Source organism: Clarias gariepinus, chromosome 16, assembly GCF_024256425.1.
Source record: "Clarias gariepinus isolate MV-2021 ecotype Netherlands chromosome 16, CGAR_prim_01v2, whole genome shotgun sequence".
Lineage (NCBI taxonomy): Eukaryota > Metazoa > Chordata > Actinopteri > Siluriformes > Clariidae > Clarias > Clarias gariepinus.
The window spans coordinates 25,300,329-25,327,613 of record NC_071115.1 but is presented as its reverse complement, the minus strand read 5'-3'; the positions used below and the strand labels follow the sequence as shown (position 1 = coordinate 25,327,613).

At 38.6% G+C, this 27,285-nt stretch overlaps 1 protein-coding gene across 1 annotated transcript; it reads left to right on the top strand.

Moving 5' to 3' along the window:
• Nucleotides 1-222: 222 nt before the first annotated feature.
• On the top strand, nt 223-26,349 carry slc16a2 (solute carrier family 16 member 2). The gene is made up of 8 exons (XM_053515166.1): nt 223-277; nt 3,173-3,570; nt 16,268-16,412; nt 16,549-17,023; nt 20,084-20,227; nt 20,430-20,658; nt 23,554-23,817; nt 24,121-26,349. The coding sequence occupies exons 2-7, from the start codon at nt 3,222-3,224 to the stop codon at nt 23,781-23,783; spliced, it is 1,572 nt and encodes a 523-aa protein (XP_053371141.1). The 5' UTR covers nt 223-277; nt 3,173-3,221; the 3' UTR covers nt 23,784-23,817; nt 24,121-26,349.
• The last annotated feature ends 936 nt before the right edge of the window (nt 26,350-27,285 follow it).

The following is a 27,285-nucleotide window of genomic DNA, read 5'->3' as shown; positions in this document are numbered from 1 at the left end:
CTAATAGCAAGTTAAGGGTGAACAAACACAATGAGGCCATTTTATTAAGGGATTTTCTATACTTCTACATTTAAATTATTATTTTTTAATGCATTACTAGTGTGTTTATTTTTGCCCCACATTTAGTTGGGGTTGTATGTGGTTTGAGACGCGGCCCATAGAACATAGAATATCCTGTTGTGATTGTACAGAAACACTGAGTTTCCTTCCTGCAGAAACACAGGGGCAATCAGGGACTGGATGAAGGAGGAAGAAGATGCATTTGACTCGTTTAAAGGTACTTTCTGAGTTTATATGCGTTCATTAGTGTACACACGCTTTTGTGCAATAATAACGAGCTAAAAGCAGAGCCAATGCAGATACACGATAAGCGTTTAGACCGGTTATTTCTGCTTGAATGTGAGCAGAAGCCCATTTATCGATTTTTCTGTGTCAAAAACAACGTCTATACCTCGAGTTTTATCTTCCTTTCGTTATACTGAAAACCTGTCGTCGTGTCGAGCACGCGCTTTTGCGCGCTCCCTGATTGCGTCATTCGCTAAGCGCTTACTCCTGGGGTGTGTCTCAAATCGACGTCCTGTTTTACAGTCAAGCTCGGTTCTTTTTTTTTTTTTTACTTTTTTAAAATAGAATACCATATGCCTGTAAAAGTCGATTGATTGTACAATGCTTACAAATGCCATGACTCATTTATAAGAAGCTTAGTTACTTTTTAATTTATAATTATACAATTATAATTAATTTTGCTGTAAATAAGACAAGTGTTTTGATGTAATGCCTCACAATATCGCTCTGGAGTTCAGACATACAACTCTCAGTCTGTTTGTGTTTAAAACTGATGCTCTTATCATTAGTTCACTGAGAAACATAGAATTGTTGCCTCAAGGGGTCGCCCTCATTAGCCCATCCGAGCCACACACAACTTGGCATAGGTTTTACATCCTACCTGATGCAACCCCTTCCATTTTATCTGGGCATGGGACTGGCACTGCATCCAGTGGCTGGGTTTGGGCATTGGGTGGGAATTGAACCTAGGCCTTGCGCATGGCAATTGAGAAACCTACTACTGAGCCATCATTGCCCCACATACAAAACCAGAGAATATAAATAGAATTTAAAAAATACATGTCTGATTAAGGTTTTTAGCATTGTAGCTAATATCAGCCTTAGGTCTGAACAACTTCCTTCATATTCAGAATTTAGTTTTAATAATGAGTTTTACCTAAATTCAATTCATTATAGATGGTCATTAAAAATGGGCACTGATTATTAACAATGATTATACATTTTGGTCAGTAATTCATTGTTTGTGCATTGAAATTTTAATGCATAAAAATTATTAATATGGCTGTAAAAAAATAATTATGTTTTTGACATAGCACTTCCCAAAACCACTTTGAACTAGCACCACAGACACTGAATAGATTCTTTTTAAATAAGCATACAATTTTCAATCTATTTGTTTTTACATGTGTTGTTTACATCATCAGTTTGCTGGGAAAAAAAAACATTGAATGTAAATAGAATTTTAAAAAATTACATTCGAGATTAAGGTTTTCATAACTGTAGCTAATGTCAGCGTCTGGTCTGAGCAACTTACTTCAGAAAAATGTATTACTTTTAGTAATGAGTTTTACCTCAATTAACAATTGATAAAGGATGGTCAAACCACTAGCTAAGTGATATATATATATATATATATATATATATATATATATATATATATATATATAGAGAGAGAGAGAGAGAGAGAGAGAGAATTCTCTGGAATTACTGTAAAATTTGAAAAAAAATTATTAGGCTTTACTTTCACATCATGTTATTATTAAATAATAAGCATTAAAATGTACAGTGAATATATATAACATCTGACTTTAAAGTTGTTTTTAAGTGACCGAAATACCAAAAAGTTATATTGCCAGGCTAAAAAGAATATTTTGCCTTTAAGTAGTAATTACGTGCTTACTAACAATATATAGAATCAAGTGTTTATTAGGAATGGGAATAGTCACCACCCGATATAATATTATCATGATACAGTACCTAGGTGCTTATTTGATCAAATTGAGATTCTATTAGTATCATGATTTTATTAATACCCTGATTTGATATTACATTTTTCCATGAATTTGTTGCAATTTTAAACTTTTTTAAATCCATTAAAAACCCAAATGTTTAATAATTAGTGTTATAATGAATGGGCTTTATTTAATTATTTTTAAAAACTAAGCGCTGCTTTTAAACATTACAAACTAATTTAAAATACAAGAGCTTAACCATTAACTTAAATCTAAATTAAGCTACATTCACAAAGCTACATTACTGAGCAGCACGTAACACACGGGATGGAACTGTATAAATAGTACAAAATGTGCCACCTGTTGGATTATAAAGAAACGCCGACTTTTTACCTCCTCAAACGCCTCGCAGTGTGTGTGAAGAGTGGGTTTGAGACTAATTCTCACATTAGGAAAAACGTTTGGAAAAAAGTCAGATTAGAGGCTTTTGTAATGCCATTAAAATGTGTTTCTGTTGCGCCGCTCTGAAACTTCCTAAGCAAATCCTGGCTGATCGACTGGTTCTTGCTGTTACACGTGTAAAAATAGTTAAAAAAAAATTATTTTGTGGTAATATGTGAATTTTAACGTTCATAATTTCCATCATATCTAATGTTTAATATGGATAGTGGTATAAAAAAATAAAATAACTTTTAGGTGTCTCAGGTAAATCATAGTGTACTCTATGAAGCACGCGGTCGCAGTCGGTTTGAGACGCACCCCAGATGAACGGTGAGACTGGTGAGGGGGCGTGTCCGCTCTGTGCCACCCGATCCCGGTTATTTTTATGGATTTTTTAAGAAGGTGAGGAGGGAAAAGGCGGGGAAACAAACACAGAGAGAGGGAGAGAGAGAGAGAGAGAGGGAGGTGTTGAATGGAGACGGTGTAACGGAACCAGTGTCCTGTGCAGGTCGGGACACCGCGCAAGAACCTGCGTCTTATGAGGCTCATGATCGAGACACTTACACTCTTTTAAGACGTTAATACCTCCTGTGCAGTTCTCTATCCCCGATCGGAGTTGCGGGAGCGCACCGCGTCTTATTCTGCAGTTTAGTATTTTTTTTTTAAACTGTTGTTTTGTTGTTGCACGCGGTCCTCTGCTCTGTTTCATGCAGTAAACACTTCTAAGGATTCCGGTGTGGATGCGCGCGCGTTCACGCATGCATGATGCATCCAGCAAACAGCAGCTGCATCACCGAGACGCGCGAACTCGAGCCCGAACCTGAGGCAGCGGAGCGCGCTTCCGGTAAGCGCGAGCCTCCGGAACACGCATGCCAGGTCGGGCACGCGGAGCAGGAGCAGGGGGAGGAGGAGGAGCAGGTGCGCGTGGATGGCCCCGCGAGCCCGGCGGAGTTCGCGCCCCCGGAAGGTGGTTACGGCTGGCTCGTGGCGTTCGCCGCTACCTGGTGCAACGGCTCGATCTTCGGCATCCAGAACTCGTTCGGGATTCTGCACGTGATGCTCGCGCAGGAGCACGAGGACCCCGAAGACAAGGCGTCCCAGTTTAAAGTCGGTGAGTGTGAGATTTTAAGGTTTGGTGGCACGCGCACAGGTCTTTTTATGTGAACTGTTCATTATGGGATGTTATTTTATTTTATTAAATAATTATACATTAAAGACCAGTGATGTGGGTTTCAGTTGTGAAAATGCAGAAGTTCATAAACTTGAGTGGATACAAATTAATACACACTGATACAGACTAATACACACTGATATAAACTGATACACACTGATACAGACTGATACGCACTGATATAAACTGATACGCACTGATATAAACTGATACACACTGACAAACTGATACACACTGATATAAACTGATTCGCACTGATATAAACTGATACACACTGATATAAACTGATACACACTGATATAAACTGATACACACTAATATAAACTGATACACACTGACAAACTGATACACACTGATATGCACTGATACACACTGATATAAACTGATACAGACTGATACACACTGATATAAACTGATACAGACTGATACACACTGATATAAACTGATACACACTGATATAAACTGATACAGACTAAAACACACTGATATAAACTGATACACACTGATATAAACTGATATACACTGATATACACTGACAAACTGATACACACTGATATAAACTAATACACACTGATACACACTGACATAAACTGATACATACTGACATAAACTGATATACACTGATATAAACTGATACGCACTGATATGCACTGATACACACTGACATAAACTGATACACACTGATATAAACTAATATAAACTGATATACACTGATATAAACTAATATAAACTGATACGCACTGATATAAACTGATACACACTGACATAAACTGATACACACTGATATAAACTGATACACACTGATATAAACGGATACACACTTATATACACTGATACACACTGTTATGAACTGATACAGACTGATACAATTTGATACAGACGGATACACTTACTCAATCACTCACTCACTCTCTCATCTTCTATACTGCTTTATCCTGTATTCAGGGTCACAGAGGCCTAGAGCCTATCCCAGGAGACTTAGGGCATGGGGCAGGGTACACCCTGGACAGGGTGCCAATCCATTGCAGGGCACACGCATATATACACACACACACACACACACACACACTACGGGCAATTTGGGAACGACAATTAGCCTAACCCAAGACTGATACACACTGATATAAGTTAATTTACACTGATACAAACTGATAAACACTGATATAAACTGATACACACTGTTATAAATTGATATATACTGATATACACTAATACACACTATGAAGAACATTTTCACTGATATAAACTGATACAGACTGATACACAATTATACACACTGATACACACTGATATATATAGTAAACTAATACACACTGATACACACTAATATAAACTGATACACACTGATACAAATTGATACTCACTGATACTGATAAAAAACAGATACACACTTACACACACTGATACAAATTGATACACACTGGTACACACTGATACAAACTGATGCTGTTTGCCAAATAACTAAATGTAAATGATACACACTGATGCAAATTGATACACACTGATACTGATAAAAAACAGATACACACATACACACTCTGATACAAATTGATACACACTGGTACACACTGATACAAATTGATACACACTGGTACACACTGATACAAATTGATACACAATAAAGGTATCAAAGATTCCTTCATTCATGAAGACACAACCGCTGTTGCAAGCATAGAAATTGTTGTTTTCTTTTTCCCTGAAAGTTTACACTTGAAGGCATGTGTATACAGTATGAGTGGGCCCTGTGATGGATTGTACCTCGCCTCGTGCCCTAAGTCTTCTGGGATATGCTCCAGGCCCCCCGCGACCCTTCTTACAGCATAAAGGGTAGTCTAGGTCATGCTGGCCTGTTTTTAGGAGGTAAGAGGAAACCAGAAACCCTGGGGAAACATCAAGGAGAAGGACACACAAACCTTTGTGCAGGGTCCTGAAGGTCTGAGGTTGAAATCAGGTAGTTACTGACTGTTTTATTAAACATTTTAAAGATGCATCACAGAGACGCACCTGGTGATCTGGTTAGCACTGCGGACTCACGCCTCCAGGTCCGTAATGTGAGTGTGTGCATTTGTGCCCTGCGATGGATTGGCACCTTGTCCAGGATGTACCCCGCCTTGTGCTCGATGTTTCCTGGGATAATCTCCCAGCTTCCTGCAATAAGCAGTATAGAATAAATGAATAAATAAATTAACAAATAATTTTTTGAGTAATATTTCAATATTTCTAACCTTCAGAGAAACACTATTTACTTTCACAATCATCGTTATGTGCCAGGATATGGTTAGTCTACAGCGAGCACCAGATGGACAGCTTGTTTTCTTTGCATCTATCTATTCTAATCTCTGTGTAAAGCCTCTAAAACCCCTGTGTCTGCTCGCCATGTTTTGTTAGAATTCGTGAAAAAAAACAACAACAACAACACTGGAGAGAGCCGAAGAGAGGTCAGGAGGAGATGCAGGACCTCTGGAAGCTAAATGATAAACAAAAGAAAGTTAAAAAAAAAGTTTTATCTGACTTCATTTTTTTATACAGAGTTATTTTTAACCCAGAGATACTAAGTGATATTATAAACTCAACTCAAGTTGAGCTCTAAAAATGTATTTATATAAATTTGACTTTGATTTAGATACAGATGGTATATTTATTGAATAAATGTTGAAATATCACACAGTCAACGGATCGCATTAATGTAAACTTTACAGCTGGAACCACTGCTGCTGTTGTAGAACATGACTCAAAGTCGGGGTTGTTTCCAATTATTGCTCTCTAGAGTGTGTTGCAGCCTTAGGCAAAAAAAAAAAAAAAAATGCAGGGGGTCTGTCCAACCAGCATTCATCACCATTATTCTACAAGTTTGTCAGCCCTCCAGGGCCCCCTACTGGCCTGGGGCCATGTACAGTTTCCTGCCTTGCTTCTTGACAAACAGCGCCTCTGCGTCCCCCTCTGAGATTTTATTTAGCAAAAGAGGCCATGCGAAAGAAAGAAAAATAGATGATATTTTGACTTGCTTTCGATCAGTTGAATGCTAATAATTTTAAATTTGGACTCTTGTCTAAAATGTTGTCAAAATTGTTAGAGACATAACATTAACTTTTACTGATACTGGAGACTCCTTACATATAAATGCCAAATGCCATAAATGTTGCTAATGGTTAAATAAAACTATAATTCATTATATTAGATAAATGAAATATTACATACGTAAATAAATCGTCATTCCCTACACCGCTTATCATGCTCAAGGTCCCAGGAGGCTTGGAGCCAATCCCTTGGAGAGACTTGGGGCATTAGGTGGGATACACCATGGGCCAGGTTCCAGTCCATTGCAGGGCACAAGCACGCACATACTCACACACACTACGGGCGATGTGGAAATACCAATTAGTGTAATCTGTATGTCTTTGGGTTGTCGGAGGAAACAAAATTACATGGAGGAGACCTACCAAGCATGGGGAGAAGAGGGACTTGAACCCTTTCCTCTGTAGGTGCGAGGCTACAGTGGTACCAAAGAGTTTTAAAAAGCCGCAGATTTCAAAGATCCTAAGTCAAGGAATAATATGAAGAAGTGGTAGAGACAAGTGTGTTGTTCCATGTAACCCAGTAGGCTGTCTCATGGGTTAGGGTTAAGGGTTAGGATAATGGGAGGAGTCGGCTCAAGTTTAGCGCCACCCTCTGGATAATTGGTTCTAAATTTTATTATTTTTTAAAATAATTTTAAATATGTGAACTGATTCTTAATAAAAAACTAAACAAAAAGCTCGATTCAGCTGAATAATCGATTCAATTACACAGCTCTGATTATTATAAAAATAAAAATAAAATAGTTTCTGGTTATTACACTCACCACAAATAAACCTATGCATTCTGTTGTTTTACAGGACAAGTGTGTAGTTTACTGATTGTTGTGTAAAATCGTGTCGAGAGAACTCTCATGGTCAAAAAAAAAGTGCTCAAATAATCGCTTGGTTGAAAAGGTATGCTTTTTTTTTTTTTTTTTTTACTGGGTATCAATGAGCCAATGAGGTGTCTTGCTCTGAACACGGCCCCTAGTGCACAGTTTGAGACCCAGCCAGGGACGGAACTGCTGAGAGAAAGGATGACCAGTGTGTCGTGTTGTGTAATCAGTGTATCCATGTGCGATTGTTCGTTACTCTTCCTTTTAGGATGCACACCTGTCTTTTAAACCCAGGTGTCTCTCTATTTTTACTCCTTTATATATAAATATAAAGGCTTCATAAGACTGACTCGCCACCCATCTTTCTATTTACTTTTTCATTCAGTTGCTCTTTCACCACATGCTTTGCTTTGTCTTTCCTCATCCTTTTAATTTTCCTCTTGTATAATTTTCTCATTTGCTTTAATTGTTTTCCCTCGAATTGTCTTTTGTTCTTCTGTCACGTTTTGTTCTTTTTGCTGTTTCAGTCTGTCTTTCTGTCCCTCACTTCAGCTAGCTTGTATGCAAGTTCTTACTATTTTCATCCCCCACACTTCTCACTCTTAAATTCCATCCTGCAATTTACTCTTTGCCCTGCGCTACTATCGCAGTATCTCTTTCTCTCTCGTTCTTTGTCCACCGGTGCTCTCCCGTCCTTTCGGAACTCTCTGACCTCAGATCTTCTGAAGCAGGGAGGTTTAATCTCAGCAGGGGCTTAAAGTGGAAACTCCCGTTTGCATAAATACCGCTCGGGTCCGGCTTTAATCCTGAAGCACGTTACATGTTTCTGTCACATTTAAAGATCATCATAAGGAAAGCAGTTTAAAGGTTTTTTTTCTTGGGTATAGGGGGACAATCTTCAAAAAAGTCTAGGTTTCATCTTGATGAAGATAAGTCAGTTAAAGTTTAGCGTTTTGATGAAGTGGCCAAAACCCAGTTTCTTTGTAGAACACTGTGTGTTTTAGTTAATCATAGTGGCCAAAGTTCAGCATGTTGAGCAATTAGGAGAAAAAAAGGCCTTTAAAAAATCTGTTCTGTGTGGTTAAAGTGTAGGATGAGCTGTTTTTTTAGATAAATTTTTACAATCTTTTGCTCATAATTACATTTCCTGTTAGCATCCGGTATACTAGTACAAAATTCCCTTGATCCTTATTACAAAAAGAAATGTTTTTTCTACTCTGTGGTAGCGCATGTTACCTTAACTGTACGTGTCTTAGACTACATGGACTCTACTAAGATGGACACACAAAATTACAAAACCAACAATGGTGCCATTACTATGTTTATTGATTGTCTAGACACGTATTAGTTTGTGGATGTATAAAAATGCTGTATACTTCAAAAAGCCAAAACATTAAGTCAATGCCTGACATGCTGTTGCTTTCCCATATTCATATGCGGTACCTGGCACATAGATATTAGCAGCAGATTCCTCAAGTCCTGTGAGTTGCAAGGTGGATCTGCACATTGCGTTTATCCCAGGTCAAGTTCTGACTCTGACTATTGTTGTGGTGGACATGGATTAGCACGAGTCCTCATATTGGTATGCGGTTACACAGCCCCATACCTAGTGCTTTAAAATAAACTGCAGTAGCCTTTCTGCTGGTTCAAATGAGACGAGATAGTTTTGTTGCCCTTGGTTATCAGTAAGCCATGGGTTGCCAATGTTTCCTTGCCAGTTTGTGGTTTGTCCCTCCATTGTCCGAGTTACTGCAAATCCTTGATATTTCTGAGGTACTCTGACCCATTTTGGTTATAATATACTGTAGTCCCCAACATACAAACGAGTTCTATTCCCAGAGTTTGTTCTTAAGTTCAATTTGTTCGTAAATCCAATAAACATTGTCTAGGTACTAGGATACTAACACAATTGGCTATACAAAGTATAAAACTAACATTGCTCTTTAGAATTGTGCCAATGGTCAAACAATTCATGTTAAAAGAATTAGCAATGTCATCTTTTCACCTTCCTCCATTCTTAGCAGTTCCAGCTTTATCTCTGCTGCTTTAACACTTGCTTCCAGACATACTGGCATGCACGCTGCACACACGTAACAATGTGATCTAACTTCTGCGATTGAATGTGCGGGAACGTGTTCGTATCTTCAAAAGTTTGTAACTCGAATGTTCATATGAGCTGACTTACTGGACATCCCAGACCTTTTGCATCATATGTGAGTGAATACATTGTGCCAGGTCATTTGCTGTTTGTAAATCTAAACATTATAGAAGCGTGTAAAATGTATAGAGTACGGAAAAGATTTCATTCGTTTTTTATTAAATTTTTCCCAAAAAATCTGAGGACTTCAGGATTTCTGCAGATTAAATTTAACCGCACTCCTCAGCCACATTGTCAATCTGTTAAAAGCCCAAGCAAAGTGCACCAAATTAATATTTAATAGCCTTGAAGTCCATTACATCTGTGCTCTTGCTGTAGGTTTGCTTCTCCCAGTGAAACTGAGTGAGACTGCCTGAGGTGAACTTGTTTTGAACTTTCCATCTGTTGCATATCCACATTAATAAGGTTTAGGTCACCTCTCCAGGGTGATGTATATCAACGGCCCGAGTCATTGCCCGAGCCAGTATTCTGTGCCATTTTGGGTTTGCTTAAACATCTGGTTTCAATAGTCTATGCATGAACATTTGATTTGTTGGGTAATTCAGGGATTTTAAATAAAAGGGATGAAATTATATTTAACCATGTCAAAGACTTCAAAGGCAGGATTTAAATCAATGTTTAATTTTTTTTAAGCAAGACATTACTGAAATAATTAATCATCACCATTAATGCAGCACTAAGAGTTGTTTTTTATCTTCTCCATGAGACAAAAGAGAATATATTAAGAGAATATTTGAAAGTTTTTGTCGAGCACCTTTGTACTGTTAAACAATGTCTGTTTTCAAAACTAGTTGTTGCTGCGACAGCGTTGAGACAGAAATTTTGTGTGCTATTTTACCGTTTGTGGGTTTTTCATTCCCATGCGAGTGAAACCTCCAACATGTAAGCAGGAAATGCTGCCCTAAACAAGTAGAATGAAGAATTCAAGAGGAATGAAACGCTCACTGACATGCAGAATACGTTCCTTACAATCCAGACTTTTTATGGTTCCCTTGATGTCAGGATTGTGTATATGCAGTGCGGTTAGCCCTCATGTTAGTCTCACACCTTTCTGCTACACTGAACTCTGCACAATGGCAGCTTGTGTTCGAAGGGAAACTGGCCAAGTGTAATCTATGTTTAGCTTTTAGGAAATGACAGTTATTGCATTGAAAGGGTGTATAAAATTAGTTGAAACGATGCTGAAACATGTTCAGCTTTGGATTGAAAAAAAAAAAACAGATAAAGGAAGCTGTAACGAGAAATCACAGGTTTATGAGGGCTGATATAAAGCTGACGAGTTGATATCAGATGGGATCACACATCTGGCGACCATCTGATCCACATTAAGCATGGTAGGTTGTCAGAAATGTGAAAAATTCAAATAGACAATATACATTTAAAATATTACATCTCTGATTGAAATCTCTGATCTAAATTCAGTGTACAAGTTGTAATTTGAAAATCGGTTAATGGTAGCGATCAGTAGCGCTCTTGAGTAGAACTTAAGTATGGTAATTGTACAAAAGTAATGATGTAAATGTACAGGGAAATATATGCTATTCCAAGGGAATTATGTCAGTAAAATTACTAAGTATTTACCTAGCAAATCAGAACGCAGAGACCAGAAACAACTAGGTAAAAAGCCATCATCCATTTATTTGTTTAAGGTTTGGGGCATTATAAGGCATCTTACTGTATAATAATAAAGCACCCACCTGTTTTGAAGCTTTTCCAACCCGCCTTTCTGACAAACAGACTTATTGCAAAGAAGAATTTTCTATAGTGGACACTCCATAGTGTCAATATGTTTGGTAATTAATTAGTGCTTAGCAATATAACAATTAAAACACAAACATAAGCTAAAAAAGCTATGTTAGATGTTTAGCAGTTAGCAGTTAGCCTAGTTTTACTGATATGTCATCTGTTCAGAAACTAAAAGAATCAAAATTAAGGTCAAAATTGGGCTTTATTTGCCAAGTACGATATGTTGATACAAAGAATTTGATTGTAATTAAAAGTACAAGAACAACATAAAACAAAACAAAAAAAAAACAGCTCAAGCTTAAAAAAACTCTCGAAGTTCATCAGTCTGATGTAAAATGTCTAACAGGTGTGCTGTTGTTGTGACTGTCTCAGTGCTCTAATTTAAAACACATATCTGTGCTGTCTCTTTTGTGTCTGTTTTGGGAAATATAAAATGGTGACTCCTGGGTGAAGCTGCACCCCGAGCTGGAGGAGGGATTTAACACTTTTTCTTTTCTTATGAATATTGTAAATGCTATAAATAACAGACGAGTCCATCCAAAGAATAATAGATGAATCCATCCAAAATCCAATTTTTTTTTGCTGTGGAGAAATAGAGGTAAAAAGTTGCTCCAAAGCACAAAAGAATTAGTTACAATATTCAACAGAAATAGTTCTAAAGTAACGACATGTGGAACTTTTTAATATTACTTTTCACGTGTAATTTTTTCTACTGCACATGTTTATATAGTAAAGTTAGAAGTTAAAGACTTTATATCTCAAAAACTAAAGCAGATTCAATTCTGAATTTTTGCACACTATTTCTAAGTGGAATGCTCTAACAAAAGCAAGAAATTTAGCCATAAGGACAAAACTGACCAAATTAATAAATGATGATGTTGTTTTGAGAAACATAACTAGAAAAAGTGAAGAAATAACTATACATATATTAAATGCCAGTCATATTTTACTTTTAATGATGAGACAGGGATTAATATACATAATCAGGATATTCTATATAGACTTTTGTAGACTTAGGATGATATAGTAGATAATAATACTCTTGATGTGTTTACGGTTCTATGGAACAGAGTGAACTAGTAGCTTACAGTATTGGAATTGGTTTTGACCCAATACTTTTTTTTTTTCTTGGCTTCCAAAAGACAAGAACAAAGGGTGTGTTGTAGGGGTGTGGGTGTGCGCGATCGCTGACTGGAATTTTGTCTTTGTGGGTCATTGTAGTGCTTTCGATGTAAGTCTCTACACTGGGGTCCAAATTACACTCATACAATTCTGCATAATACAAAATATATAAACATTAATGTATACACTAGCTTATAAAAAAATCTCTGTTGCAACCTTGCTCTGGCCAGGAAGGGAACATGTGTTACTCATTTAGCTATAATATAACATTGATCTTGCTGAATTTAGATGCACACACACACACACACACACACATGGAAAATTGCTAGGGTTGTCTCTGCCACAAACACACGTATCATATAAAGCCCAGCCCATTTGTTGGACCAACCATGGATAAGATTCAGTGCAACAATTCATTGCTTACTGTTACACAATCCAAAGTTTATTAAAAGTATATTTCTAATAATTTTATACTCCTAATAGACTCGCTTTCCGTTTCGCTCGGTCATAGTTTTTTTCCTTTTTCCGCTTTTAGCCAACGATCAAACAAAGGAAAATAACGTCAGATATACCCTACATAAATGCACAAAGTTTACTCATATTTCATCTCGCAGCCTTGCAGTCCTCTAGGCATGGAAGAATTTTTTTTCTCTCCCCTGAGAAGCAAAATACACAGAACTGATCCAATTTCAACATCCTGTCAGAGATCCTGTATTGTTTACATTTACATGGTAAGTATGCAGTTGATGGCGGGCCAATAGAATGGCTTATGTAATCTTTTTTTTCCCCCAAACCCTTTTGTTGTTTAATCTTTATTTTTTTACCCATGAATACATATCGTAATATAACATTATATAACATTGTTGTTTATATTAAATGAGGGGCGCTGTTTGATTCATATCATATGTTTGCATTAATTAATATAATTAATTAATCCTTGTTTCGGTTGTTATAAAAAGTATTTTTTTATTTTTACGATAATCAGCCAAATAAATCTGCATTATAATATTTAACTATATTATCATTTTTTTAGCAACAAAAAATAAAATATTTAAATATGATTCTTGTAATTAATTGGCAAAGAGTGTACAGTATATCAGTTAAAAAGTGGTAACTTTATTAATTTAATAATATGCAGGCATGATTATTTCATAATTTATTAGTATCAATTATAATTCATAATTGATATTTATGTTTTTCCATTAGTAGAAGAAATGAATTATTATTAGAACAGATAGAGGAACAGAAGGCGTTTGTATTGCGTCTCCCTTGTGGCTGTTTGTCTGGTCGAAACCTGTCAGAGCGCATCAGTCAGTTTTAGTGGGTCATTCTTTCTGTCCCTTCCTCCAGCTCTTCTCTCTCTCTCTCTCTCTCTCTCTCTCTCTCTTTCTCTGTTTTCTCTCTTTGTGCAGACAGATCTGGTCCTAAATCTCTCAAATGAGACTGCTGTGTGTTAAAGCCCTCAAGCTAGCCATGGAGACATAGGAGGAGAGAGCAAGTGGGGTTTTTCTGGGGATGGAAATAACAGGAGAAAGTAAAGGCGTGTGGGAGGAAGTAAAAGTGAACATCGGAAAGCTGACCAAGGAAATGCGATGGGGAGAAAGCGTAAGGGGTAATGAGTCTCCCCTACAGTACCTTGTGCCCTAAGTTGGGATCCTCATGACCCTACGCAGGATAAACAGTCCATCCGTGACAAACACAATCCTTGGATTCTGTTACGGGATTTCTTTTGTATCGTCGTCAAAAAATGTTTCAGGGGTAGCTCAGTGGTTATGGCTTTGGAGGACATCCCAGGCTCAAACCCCAGCACCACCAAGTTGCCATTGTGCACCCTTAGCTTCTTAAATGTACAGTATAATAAGGTCAAATGTAAGGCGCTTTGGATGAGGGTGTAAACTTTCAGGGCAGATCTCATAATTCAATGGTCTCAATGTGTTTATTAAAGGTATCTTTGATGTGTTTGAATTATGTCCCCGTTCTTACCGTAGTACAGCTTAAGCAAAAAAAAAAAAGAAAAAAAAAAAAGAGTCTTACTGTTATCATTTAGTGTGAAACTGGATCGGCTCTCGTGTGCGTCCAAGACTGAAATGAAACCTACAACAAAAATGTGAAACCTTTTTTTAATACAGTTGCAGCAGAGAGATTAATCTGCGAGTTAATAATCAGAGGAATGTTTAATTCCTAGTGGAATTAGGAGGGCAAAATCCTCTCTCTCTCTCTCTCTCTCTCTCACTCTCTCTCTCACCTCACACACACACAGAGAATCAGCTCACCTCAGGTTTCCGTTTTTCTTGATTGATTTAAATTCCCTTAAGAACCTCAACCATGGATTCTAACCCGCAAAGCCGACAAACAAAGAACACCCGAATAAGTGTGTGTGTGTGTGTGTGTGTTAGGGATTGCAAACACCTGCCAGGTTAATGTAACAGCTGTGTTTAATTTGGACCTTTGACCTTCTCCTCTTTTTCAATACGCTTAAGCAGCAACTTGTTTAAGCATGTTTCTTTTTCCTGTCCGCTAATGGACCCCGGGGTTTTATTTCTGAGGAAGCAAAAACGACAAACCAATCAGACAAATCCACTCCTATGCATTCACGTATGAGCAGCGTGCTAACCTGATACACCCGCGGCATACGTGCATGCATGAAATGAAAACGTCAGACATGTAATCTTAGACGCACAGATCCAGGAGACACACAGGTGTCCGGTCAGTAATCTAGCCATGTATACAATCACAGTGCGCAACATCTGTACACCTGTTTGTTTAGGCGAGTTATCTAATCAGCCAATCGTGTAGCAGCAGCAGCAGCACGGTGCATCCACATACAGGTCAAGAGCTTCAGTTAATGTTTACATCAAACATCAGAATTGGGGGGAAATGTCATCTTTGTGACTTTAACCGTCACGTGACGTCTCAAACCATGGACATGGACGCATGGAGTTAATGATTCGGAGGGGAAAAAGTTGCTTTTCTGCTCATCGCGGTTGTAAAGAGTGATGATTTACTCTGGACTTAGTTACTATAGACTTCCTGTCAACTCAAACCAGTCTATTCATCCAACAATAGAACACGCCGGCCCGAAAGTCTACAAGTGTTTTTCCGTGTTTGACATTTTTATGTTTGTTATTTCATTAATATTTCAGACCCAAGACGGTTTCAAAACTAACAGTAGAAGATTGAATCGAACCAGACCTAGCCCTACTCGCTTTGATTTTATTTAAATCATTTTTTTGGGGTAACTTATGCTCTCACAATTGATGAACTTTTGCCCTCACACCTGTACAGCAGAGACTGGGGAGACAGTAGCCTTAAACGGCATTTTTTTAACTTTTGGGCTGACCTTTATACACAATGACACACACACACATTTACACTGAGATCAGTCTGCAATGTTTACCCAGTAAACCACCTTCGGTCGTCTAAGCCCACAATCCACCTGACACAGATACACAGGGTGTTTAATTTGACACTGAGTGCTATGAATTTGCTTGTTATGTGATCCTAACCAGCAAATCCTTACTTTTACGAAACATGAATAATACTTTTATGAATAATAATAATAATAATAATAATAATAATATACACATTTTTCACACCTTGCACCCAGGAGTGGTTCTAGTCCCTTTCGGGTGTTGGGCTTCAAATTGGCTTTTTTTAAATGATTAATTTAATTCATGAACTAACTCTCATCCATGTCCTCCCGTCTCCTGTCTCCGTAGCATGGGTCGGCGCCTTGGCAATGGGAATGATCTTCTTTTGCTCCCCCGTGGTCAGCATGTTCACCGATCACTTCGGCTGCAGAAGGACGGCGGTGGGCGGAGCCTTTGTCGCATTCCTCGGACTCCTCACCAGCTCATTTGCTACGTAAGGCATCCTCAGTGTTATCATGACCACCATCATCATCATCGTCATCATCATCCTCACCATATTGTTTGATGATCATATCATAATCACCATCGTTCTGTCTCTCTCTCTCTCTCTCTCTTCTTGTTTCCTGCAGGACACTAGGTCTTCGTTACTTCACATACGGCATCCTGTTCGGCTGCGGCTCGTCCTTCGCCTTCCAGCCGTCTCTCGTCATTTTAGGGCACTATTTCCGTCGGCGTCTAGGGCTGGCGAACGGTGTAGTGACGGCGGCGAGCAGCCTCTTCACCATAGCGCTGCCCGTGCTCCTCAAGAAGGTTGTAGGTCCTCTGGGCCTCTCCAGAACCTTCCAAATCCTCAGCCTCTTCATGCTGGTCCAGTCGTTCCTGGCGTTCTCCTTCCGTCCACTCATTCCCTCCGCGCGTTCAGGGACGGGCTCCGCGGGGCCCGCCGGAGATCCGGGCTCTACAGCAGGAATTAGGTGGAGGAGGGGTGTGATGCAAGTAAAGAAGTATTTCAATGCGCGTGTATTCAGGGTTGCCACGTACCGAGTGTGGGCTTTCGGAGTCGCCACAGCTGTTCTGGGATACATGGTGCCCTACATTCACCTGGTGAGAGGAATGTTTATGGTTTATGGTTTAGGATTTATGATAAAGAGACTCTGACTCCATGTGGATATGTGTATTGGTGTCTGGAATGCGTGAGTCCGTCTGTGTGGCAGACGTGTGTTCAGAAACAAAGCCAGTCATATCACAACTTAACCATTTACTTCTGAATGAAAATAAGAAATGTGTGTTTTTGCCAAATGTTACATTTTTAACGAGAATGTTTTGATTTTACCCAAAAATATTCCATAATGTTTTTGAGACAACAAAATTAATGATGGTTGGAAAAGTGATCGAGGTTGTGATTAAATAGGTAATCAGTTAAAGTTAAATCAATTTGGTTGACTTTTTGGCCCTGTGTTTATTGCTCTATGTTTCCCCCTAGTGGAACAACAGCAAATACCATCTAAAAAATATTCCAATCTAATTACAGTCCATCAAACTATTCTAATTAAGAACACAGATTCTTCATATTTTAATTTTAATGGGCGAGATTAGAACCTTTATTATGTTTTATTATGCTTTTGACCTCACCTCATTTCATTCGTTGTTACTTAAAACTGGCTATAATTAACGTATGAATTTATTTCTGACTGATAAATGCCACACACTGACTTAGACTGAACCTTTTTCCCAACAAATCCCATCCAGATCGGGTTAGGTGTTCACATGATGCTGTTTTATTCTGATTTGGCTGTTAATACCATTATTCGAGGAATATTCACATCCATGTCACATCATGGTGCCTCAAACAGTTCAGAAGATCCTGAGCAACAGTTGAGACCCTGAACAACGCCCTTACATCTATCTGCTCCAGGGATCCTGTATCCTGGCTGAACCTGCTTTCTGACCGCAGCTTTCTAGCTAAAGTATTATATAATAAAGTATCATTTTTTTTTTTATTATTTTATTTAGACTGTCCAAAAAGAACTGGACAAATCCTTCGTGACATCACTCACAGTTTGTTCTAAAGAACAGTTTTAAAGCTCAATTGTGGGAGCTCTGATTGTTGCCAGGAGCTGACTCTGTCTAAACCCTGGTTAATCCATAAACAGCCTGGCTGTTGTTTTGGACCTGTCTGGCTAAGTCATGATGGCCAACGTCATTCACGTGTCAACACCTGTTTTTCTTCAGGTTAAACTACAATGAGTTCAGTTAGCTGGTTAGCTAAAGTGATGCATAAAGGACAGCTAGCGGTTTGTCATGCAAGAACACTGCCTTAATCATGCTTAGTATAATGATATATTTATTATTATATATTTTATAATATATTTAACTTGTGAATTACATAAAAATGTACAGTTTTCATGAATGGAAAATCTAGCAACTGAAACCAAGATTATTTTATTTGTACCAGGCTGTCAAAACATAACTCGTTATAAAACTGGGCATTTTAACATGAGGTTTAAGGGTCCTTTTCTCCCCCTAGTGGAGCTTCGAGGAACTGCACATATTTTTTTAAATTTGCACGCTGAGATCATTTTTCAGAGCCAGATGTTGACCTTGGCGGTATGGTGACTTAGTGGTTAGCATTGTCACCTTACACCTTTAGGGTCCAGAGTGTACCCCGTCTTGTGTCCTTAGTCCCCTGGGATAGACTCTAGGCCCCCCCCCGAGACCCTGTGTACATGAGAAAGCGGTGTAGACGATAAGTAAGTGAATGAATGAATTAATTTTTTGCTACAAAATGCTACAAATTCACAAAGAGTGATTACCCATGGCATATCAGGACGTGCTGAAGAGACCTGTAGTGAGCATTCTCAAAAATAACAATGAATCTATGGCTTTTTCTGACTTGTCGCTCCACCGTTAGATTCTTTAAGCACGTCTCTCCTGCGTATTCAGCCTCAGTCGTGGCAGCGTGACGTCACGTGACTTAAGGAGTCTGGAGCTGATTTTCTATCTGAAACAGAATCTTTTTCATCTTCTCCAAAGATTTAAAATCTGCACAAGAATCGTGTAATTCATAACACTAGGAACTGTATGTGTGTGTGTTTCACACTCGTGTATTAATAACATCTTGCAGCTCTCACTCAGGACTCCGTTGTTTACGCGTGTGTTAATCTCACTGATGTAAACAGGACACTGTAATGTAATCAAACTTCCATTAAAGATATTTCCATCAGCAGTGTGTTACTGCGATAGCGCGCGCACACACACACACACACACACACACACACACACACACACACACACATCCCCCACTGTTTCTCGTCAAAGGAAAGAAGCCTGAATTGTGCATGCTATAGTAGTGTTGGACTTTGTGCGCGTTTGTGTGTTGTTCATGTGTCTCTGAGCGTCTGTGCTCATTCTGACTGTGTGTGAATGTTTATGGATAGATATTTATGTCTGTTTGCGTGTGTCTGTGTGTCTGAAGGTGTGCACACATTCCGGATGTGACTGGGTGTGTCGTGGGAGTATGTATGTGTTCCAGATATGTGTGTGTGTGTGTGTGTGTGTGTGTGTGTGTATGAATGTTGCATTTGTGTGTTTGGGGGTGTATCTATATTCTGACAGTATGTGAATGAGTGTGTGTGTGTGTGTGTGTGTGTGTGTACGGTTTATATGTGTAATTGTGTGTATCGGAAGTTGATCCGGTTGTCTGGATAAAGTCATAAAGATGAGAAGCTCCTCCCCTTCCCACCCGCCGTCAGGTTTTTAAAGGCTTTCGATCAAAATGTAAACATTTTCCCCGGCTTTTGTTGTACAAATGTATGTCTGAAAGCGAGTGTGTGTGTGTGTGTGTGTGTGTGTGTGTCACTCAGGTTGCAGAAACCCAGCTTTACAATATCGCTGGAAACACTAATAGCTCTTACAAACATAACACGATCACTTGGAGTGGTGTGCAAAAGTTTGTGCACCCCAAAAGAAATATTGTACACTATATGGCTACAGTTTTTAAAGGCATGGACAAAAGTTTGTACACCCCATCCTAAATAGCAATTAATTGTAACTAAAAAGTTTTAGAAAATAATTCAACGTCTGTCACCCAATCAGAATTCAGTTTTTAATCATTAGCCTCTGATTTATTTAAACAAATCGGTTTTCTTCGTTTGTGTGTAACAGATAAACTTTGCGAAGGAGCAGTTTGACGAGACGCAGAAGGAGTGGGTGCTGTTGGTGTGTATCGGGGCGTCCTCCGGAGCGGGACGTCTTTTTTTTGGCAAAGTGGGAGACCTCATTCCTGGAGTCCAGAAAGTATACTTGCAGGTATTGTTTAGCCTTAGAGTGTGTGTATATGTTGTTTAATTACTGTTACTGTATCATATTTATACACTTGTGTCCGTACTTTATCATTTAGTAAAAAAAAGGTCTAAACACTGGTTCTTAATTTCCAAGTCAGTATGTTATTAGTTTTTAACAGATGACAGTAAACACCCTTAATGCTTTCTCTTTGTGTGTGGGTATGTAGGCGGCCTCGTTCATGACTCTGGGCCTGATGTCGATCCTGATCCCGAAGTGCAGTGTGCTTGAGGGCCTGATGGTGGTGTGTGTGTTAATGGGGCTGTGTGATGGCTGCTTCATCACCATAATGGCCCCTATTGCTTTTGAGTTGGTAGGGCCCATGCAAGCCTCGCAAGCCATTGGTTACCTGCTGGGACTCATGGCCGTTCCAATGACAGCAGGTCCACCCATTGCAGGTGAGTAAAGGGCAGTTCACACATCATTACTTCAAACTGGAATTTTTTATTCCATTCATTGTTAGGATTTCAAACAGGATCTATATGTAATTTGTTATGGGCTTAATTTCCCAACAGAAAAAGATCCATTCAGCTAGATTTAGAAAGCAGTGTAACAAAATAATCCAACAAATCAATCAAAAACTTGCGACACCAGGAACCTTGGGAATCGACAGTATGTGCTAGAAGACTACAGGATAAATTTACTTGGTTAAAACAGACTGTATAAAGAGAACTGGACAAACCCTCCATGATGCCAGCCATAGGTTTTCTGGAGAGAGCTCTGGTCTTCGCCATCTTGGCAGGAGACGACTCCACCTAAATCCCGGTTAATCCATAAATGGGGAAATGTCAGAACGAATGAAGCCTGGCTCTTGTTTCTGACATGCCTACTTACCTTAGATACCACTTACGACCTTCCTTGGGTTAATATCAGAAATTCTAAAAACAAGATGAGAAAAATATCCACTATATCCCTAGTACATGAACAACCAGGTATTGAAAATCCCATTTCAAAACCATAGGTGTATATATTAAGTTTTTTCTCTCCCTTTGCTGCCCTAAGAGCCTCCACTTTTCTGAGAAGGCTTCACCCAGGTGGCTTCTTGACCTTTTTCATATTACCTTCCTACTTCATTTGAGGTGGCTAGGGGAACGCGGAGAACAGCAGGTCCTCCTGGTCCACTGTTGCTTTTCCATGGATTCTTTAGCAGAAACATGATAAGACTGCAAAGGTCTAACAAATGTACCAGGAGTTATACCCAATCAAACCAGGCATTTCGATTAGGTTTTTTTAGGCCAAACTTTATGAATGGAACTGGAATGACCTTCATTTTATATACATGCTGAGGTCACTGTACATTTCAAGTAAATGGAAGGATTATACTTTCAACTACGAGGCAGTATGTATGAAGGAGTGTGTGTGTCGGTGGGTGGCAAAATGCAATTCTTCCTTGATGTGTTTATCCAAACATGATTTGTGATTATCTTAAGTATGCTTTCATTCCCTCACAGTGAGAGTATTAGACATGTAAAGAATGGACTCAAAAAGCTTAACGTAAAGCACACAGTGTCTTCAGGGCACAGGAAATAGATTTATGTTTGAGGCTAAGATCCAGGCACAGCGTGGTTTCGTCCTCAGTTACCCTCTGGTTACCAAGCCCACACACAAACACACATATACACAGCATGTGGGGAAATACACACTTGTGGCCAGCTCACATTACATTTGCTCCAGTTCCAGGACCATTAAGAGAATCTATGAAGGGCTCTTCTGGGAAATTTGCAGGGCTTTTCTGTGAATGCTTGGCTTTTTGTTTTGTTTCGCTCCTGTTTGGATTCAGAACATGTCTGACTAACTGGATATGCAGATATTACGTTGCACAAAAGAAAACAAAGATGGAAAGGTAGACAGACAGATAGGTGTCTGTAGATGGGGGACAATTAGGTGAAATGACAAACAGAAAAAAGATACTGTACAGTATGTAGGTTGGTTGGTGGTTGGACAGGCAATGGACAGATTGACAAATTGATTGAGAAAGTACTTAGAAGGTGCTGGATGGATTTATGGATGGATGGACATACTGTAGGTTAAAACAGCAGAATATATAAAAGAGATGCACAGTTGCCACGTTGTGTGCGGATCTGATGGCTTGCTGTTGTTACCATTTGGATGGAGCAGCTGAAAGAAAGTTTTAAAGGGGTAATAAGGAGAATAGACAGATTCCTTGAAAGGCAGTATAGATAATTACAGAATGTAGAAAGAAAGATGGAATTACAATTGAAATGGTAAAATGATTAGAGAGCCAGTTTGCTGGTAAGACAGGATAGATAGACAGACAAATAGATAGATAGATGGATGGATGGATGGATGGATGGATGGATGGATAGATAGATAGATAGATAGATAGATAGATAGATAGATAGAATGTGACTTTTATGGATGCAGAGAATAGATGGATGGAAAGGTGAAAAGTTATGCAGATAGATAAATGATAAATAGGTCCATAAAAAGGTGATAGATTCATGGAAAGACAATAATCAACCGAACGGATAAACAGATTGACAGACTGATAGGTGGGTAGATGGAAAGATAATCTGACTGATGAACAGATGGATGGATCAAAGTGTCACCATTCTAAGAAAAAAATGTTTTTCATTTAGCTTGGCTCTCATTTAGTTGTTGTTTATTGATACTTGGCAGCCCAGTTGTACCCCCTGCTAACAGCTCAGCTCACCTCTCCGTGTTGATGCTCTGCCTCCTGCTGAGAGCCGCTGTGCTTGTTCTTAAAGTACTGACGCTAGCAGCTTTACTACAGTCTTTTTCACCACTGTCGCTCACTCTTTTGGCTTTAAGCTCTTGATATTCCCACTTTTATCCCAATTAGATTCCTGTTTCTTGCGCTGTCGTTAGTTTTTTTCTTTTTGTCTATTTTCATGTCTCTCAACTCTTTCTAATGCAGGGGAATAGTGGCTCAGACGGCTAAGGCTCTAGGTTGTTGATCGGGGGATCTAAGAATTTGGGTTCAAGCCCTGCCATCGGTTGGTTGCCAACCTACTGCTTGCAGTTCAGGTCTAAATCTTGGTTAGTAAAATGGGAGGGTTGTGTCAGAAAGGGCATCCAGTGTAAAACCTGTACCAAGTTATGTGCAGATCTGATGGCTTGCTTTGGTGACACATTGATGGGAGCTGTCTTTCTTCAGTCGTTTAAGCAACCTCCTAATAGCTGTGCATGAAACACTCCTACATAAATCCAGAACTTAGATTTGTATTGAAAGGTCTCCCAATATGTTCAGGAACATTTAACATCATTTCAGGGTTATTTTTAAATTTTCTTCTTCTCCGCCACTTTCTCAGGCCTTCTTCACGATTACTTCGGGAATTACCATGTGGCGTTTTACTTGGCCGGCGTTCCCCCCCTGGTCGGGGGCTTGGTCCTGTTCTTTGTGCCGTTGGTGTTCAGTCGTGTTCACAGAAAACACAGCGACACTTGTGACCCGAGCACACACAGCATGCTGAAGAACTGCACTAACGGAGACATGCTGCCCGGATACACCGATAAGGAGATGCAGCAAGAGCCGCACTAAGGCCAGAGAGAGAAGGCGGATATGCTCGGCAAAGGTAGAAGAAAAATGATTTACAGATACTGTACATAGTTATTATAAGTTTATAGCGTTCATACCTTCATAAATGGTAAATTAATCCCAGTTGCCGAGCAACTACGCAAGTATCTACACCAAACAACCAAACAATTAAGCAAGGTTGCATAATTGAAGTGTAAATACTGTACATTGACCAGATCTCAGACTGCATTCCATCTGCACACACACTTTCTGCTTCTTTGAGCTTATCTTTTCCTATTTTTTTCACAATCTTTATTATATATATTTTTTTATTTGTCCATCTCTTCTTGTCTCTCTGCAGGGAATCATTTAACCAGAAGTCAATCATCTGTGTGCTGTTGTGTGTATATGTGTGTGTGTGTGTGTGTGTGTGTGTGCAAGTATGATCTCTGTCTTTGGATCAAACCAGCCCCAGACTCCTCACCTCAGTGCTTTCATGTAAGCAGAAAAGACCTGCGAGTTGATATTTTATTCTTATTTATGCCCCCATGCCTCGGCTCGCTGTGGGATTTTGACAGTCTCGAACCCCGTCCCCGATGGCTTCTCCAAAGGAAATCTGAACAATGTGTTCCTGCGCAGCCGAAGCCAAAAAGAACACAGATTCACACATAGGAACCGCGAGTACTGGTACTGGTTCAGTAGGAAATACTGCCACCTTTGAACCGAACTAAAAAAAGAAAGAAAAAACCCTTTACGTTTTATATATGTCTTTTTATCCAATGTTTTCTTCTCTCTAAAAAAACAGTGATTTTTGTTCAAACGTATTTTTTTAAGAAAAATTGTTCTTTTCTCAACTGGCTTTCATCCAGATCTCTTGGAGCTTAAAGCCGTTCGTGTAATCAGTGTTATAATTAATGCACAGCTATAGTGCATGGTAGGTATTCCTCAGTCACAAGAATATTACTAATGAATCAAGCCTTACAAAATCATTTTAAACTTTTGTTTTTGAGACTTTTTTGTTGTTGTTATAGAAATGCTAGCTAGATTTGAGTGTATGTGTGTGTATTAGGACATTTTTAAAAAAAAATACCTACATGCAATTATTATTTTTATTAATATTTTTTAAATATAAGCAGATTTTTGTTGGATGTGAGGCTCATAGGATCACTCATGGATTTTCATTATTGTTTAATAGAAAGTTTAAATAGGTTTATACATATATAGGAGTTCAAAATACTTTTTATGTTGATTTTGATTAATTTAGCATTTTTTTACAAATATTTTTATATTTTTAACAAAAGATTCACTAGAACTAAAGAGAATGCAGATAGGTAGTAAAATTTGACAACATTTTCTGACTGCACTGTCTACATCATTTGGAATTCCAAATTTTCCACTGCCAGAACTAAATTTGCAATCGCACCTGAAACTTTGCGTCAATCATCGCGCCATCTGGCTTTATTGGAGCAATCCAAGAGATGCAGTGAAACTAGACCGAACTTGATGTTTTTACACTTTCAAAGGTTCCCTACTTTTGGTTTTTGGGTGCTTTGAAGTGTTTAAACACCTAGTCACTGTAAAACAACTAAAGTCCTGATGCTCCACTTGCGTAGTGTGAATTCAGAATAAAACTGAATCTCAAATCCGAATCATGCGCCGCCATATGAAGGGAATTTTCTCCTTTTTACTTGGTATATGAACACAGGGTTAGAAAGGTGTGAACTGTATGATTTTCTGCAGACCTCACTGGATTTATTCTATGCAGCAACAACCCTCAAATCAGTGCCAATATATGTTTTGCTATTTTTGAGCTTGTTAGTCAGCACTCAGTTCCAGGACGCTATGCTAACAGCCTGCTAACTTGCATTCCTCAAGACTGTCCACGTTCATGGATTAGGTAACACTCATAGGGAAATCATTATGTTTTCGTGAAGTATGATTTTCTTGCTTGTAAAATAAATGCAGAAGGAATGTAGCATATGAAAAGGAATATGAGTGAAGCGTATTCAAGTGAATAAATATAGATAAAGTAGGTTGTTGAGCTTTTTCTGGGTGGTCGGAGGGGTCTTAAAATAGAAGAACAATGAGTTTAGCAAAGACAATTCAAGTGTTTGTATGTGAGTGTGTGTGTGTGTGACAGAGAGATGTCTGATGAACTCTGAAATTCTGTACTTTTTGCAAACAGTTTATATTATAATTCATATATTTTGACTATGATTTTTGGTGCCTTTATATATTTAGATTTTGGTGTCATTTCACTCAGTCACACTATGATTGCTTCATTTCACTGGCTGATTAGCCAATCTATCCTCCTAATGCTCTCCAGGTTAGACCTTTTTGCTATGAAGGAGTTTCCTCCTGCAGAATAAGGGGCATTTTCATTGGCCAGTGCGAACAAGGGCGGTTAATATTATTGGTTGCTTTGCCTCAGATCCTTGACCTGATTGGTTGCTATGTTGTCACTATGGAAAGAAGTCAGGCTTTAGTGTAGAATTGTCTGTAGAATACAAAACAAACTTGAAGCTTTATCTTCAGAATTATCTAGAAATGTGCTGTTGCTCACTCACAAGTGGAAATACAGTGCATCTAGAAATTTAAAGTAGAAATGCACCATGTGTACAAAATTATTTAAGTACAGTGCTACCTCGGCATACAAATTTAATCTATTCCAGAGGCGAGTTCCTAAGGGGATATTTTGTATTGCCAAACACATTTTCCCATAGCAAATAATGTAAATGCAATGCAGATAATCCGTGAGAGTCACCCAAAAATATTACCAATATCCCCAATTTCCAACACTATAATCATATTTTTGCATATGAGATAATAAAAAATTCTTGCAAAAGACATGTAAATGTAGTAAAAAATGAAATAAATAGACATTAAACCTCCCTTTTCTTCTTAGTCCCATCCTTGATAACATTATTAGGACCCATGGTGCCATTTCTTCGCTAAATCTTGCACAAAATGCAAAATAACCATCTCTTTGCTTGACTTTACACTGATGCAAACAAGTTCAGCTCAGTTCGTTCACCCGAAAACGCTTCACATGACAAGGCGAATTTCTTGCAAAATATTAGTTTTAGGCGAAACGCATGTTTGTATGCCGAGGTACAACTGTAAACTGTAAGAGGTTAATCCTGTGTATTTCATGTACACAGGCCTCGATTGTTGCAAACAATGTGATTGTATACTCACTGTTTAGCACAACTACAAATGACTTAATCCAAGTTTTAACCTCCAGCTTTTGAGTTAAGACAACTGTATCATGTTGAGAAAACTGTGCTGTAATATGAGAATGCTATGGATTGATGAATTGGGACCAAGTTTCATATTGTTGCAGTGTTTATTTCTATTCGCTGAAATTACTGTATACTACTCACTCTTGGTACTGCCCTACTTTAAAGATGTAAAATGTGAAGTTACATTACATCATCACATTATTATGGAAATATTATATTCCGGTTGCCAGTGCTCCAATATAACACAATTTAAGTTATTGTGTGATATAATTTTTCCTTATTTA

What these genes read in the sequence shown, in the direction of transcription:
- slc16a2 (XM_053515166.1), top strand. Translation starts at nt 3,222, where the DNA reads ATGATGCATCCAGCAAACAGCAGCTGCATCACCGAGACGCGCGAACTC. An exon ending in TGGTGCCCTACATTCACCTG is followed by an intron (nt 17,024 to 20,083) that starts GTGAGAGGAATG and finishes TGTGTGTAACAG; the next exon opens with ATAAACTTTGCGAAGGAGCA. An exon ending in TCCAGAAAGTATACTTGCAG is followed by an intron (nt 20,228 to 20,429) that starts GTATTGTTTAGC and finishes GTGGGTATGTAG; the next exon opens with GCGGCCTCGTTCATGACTCT.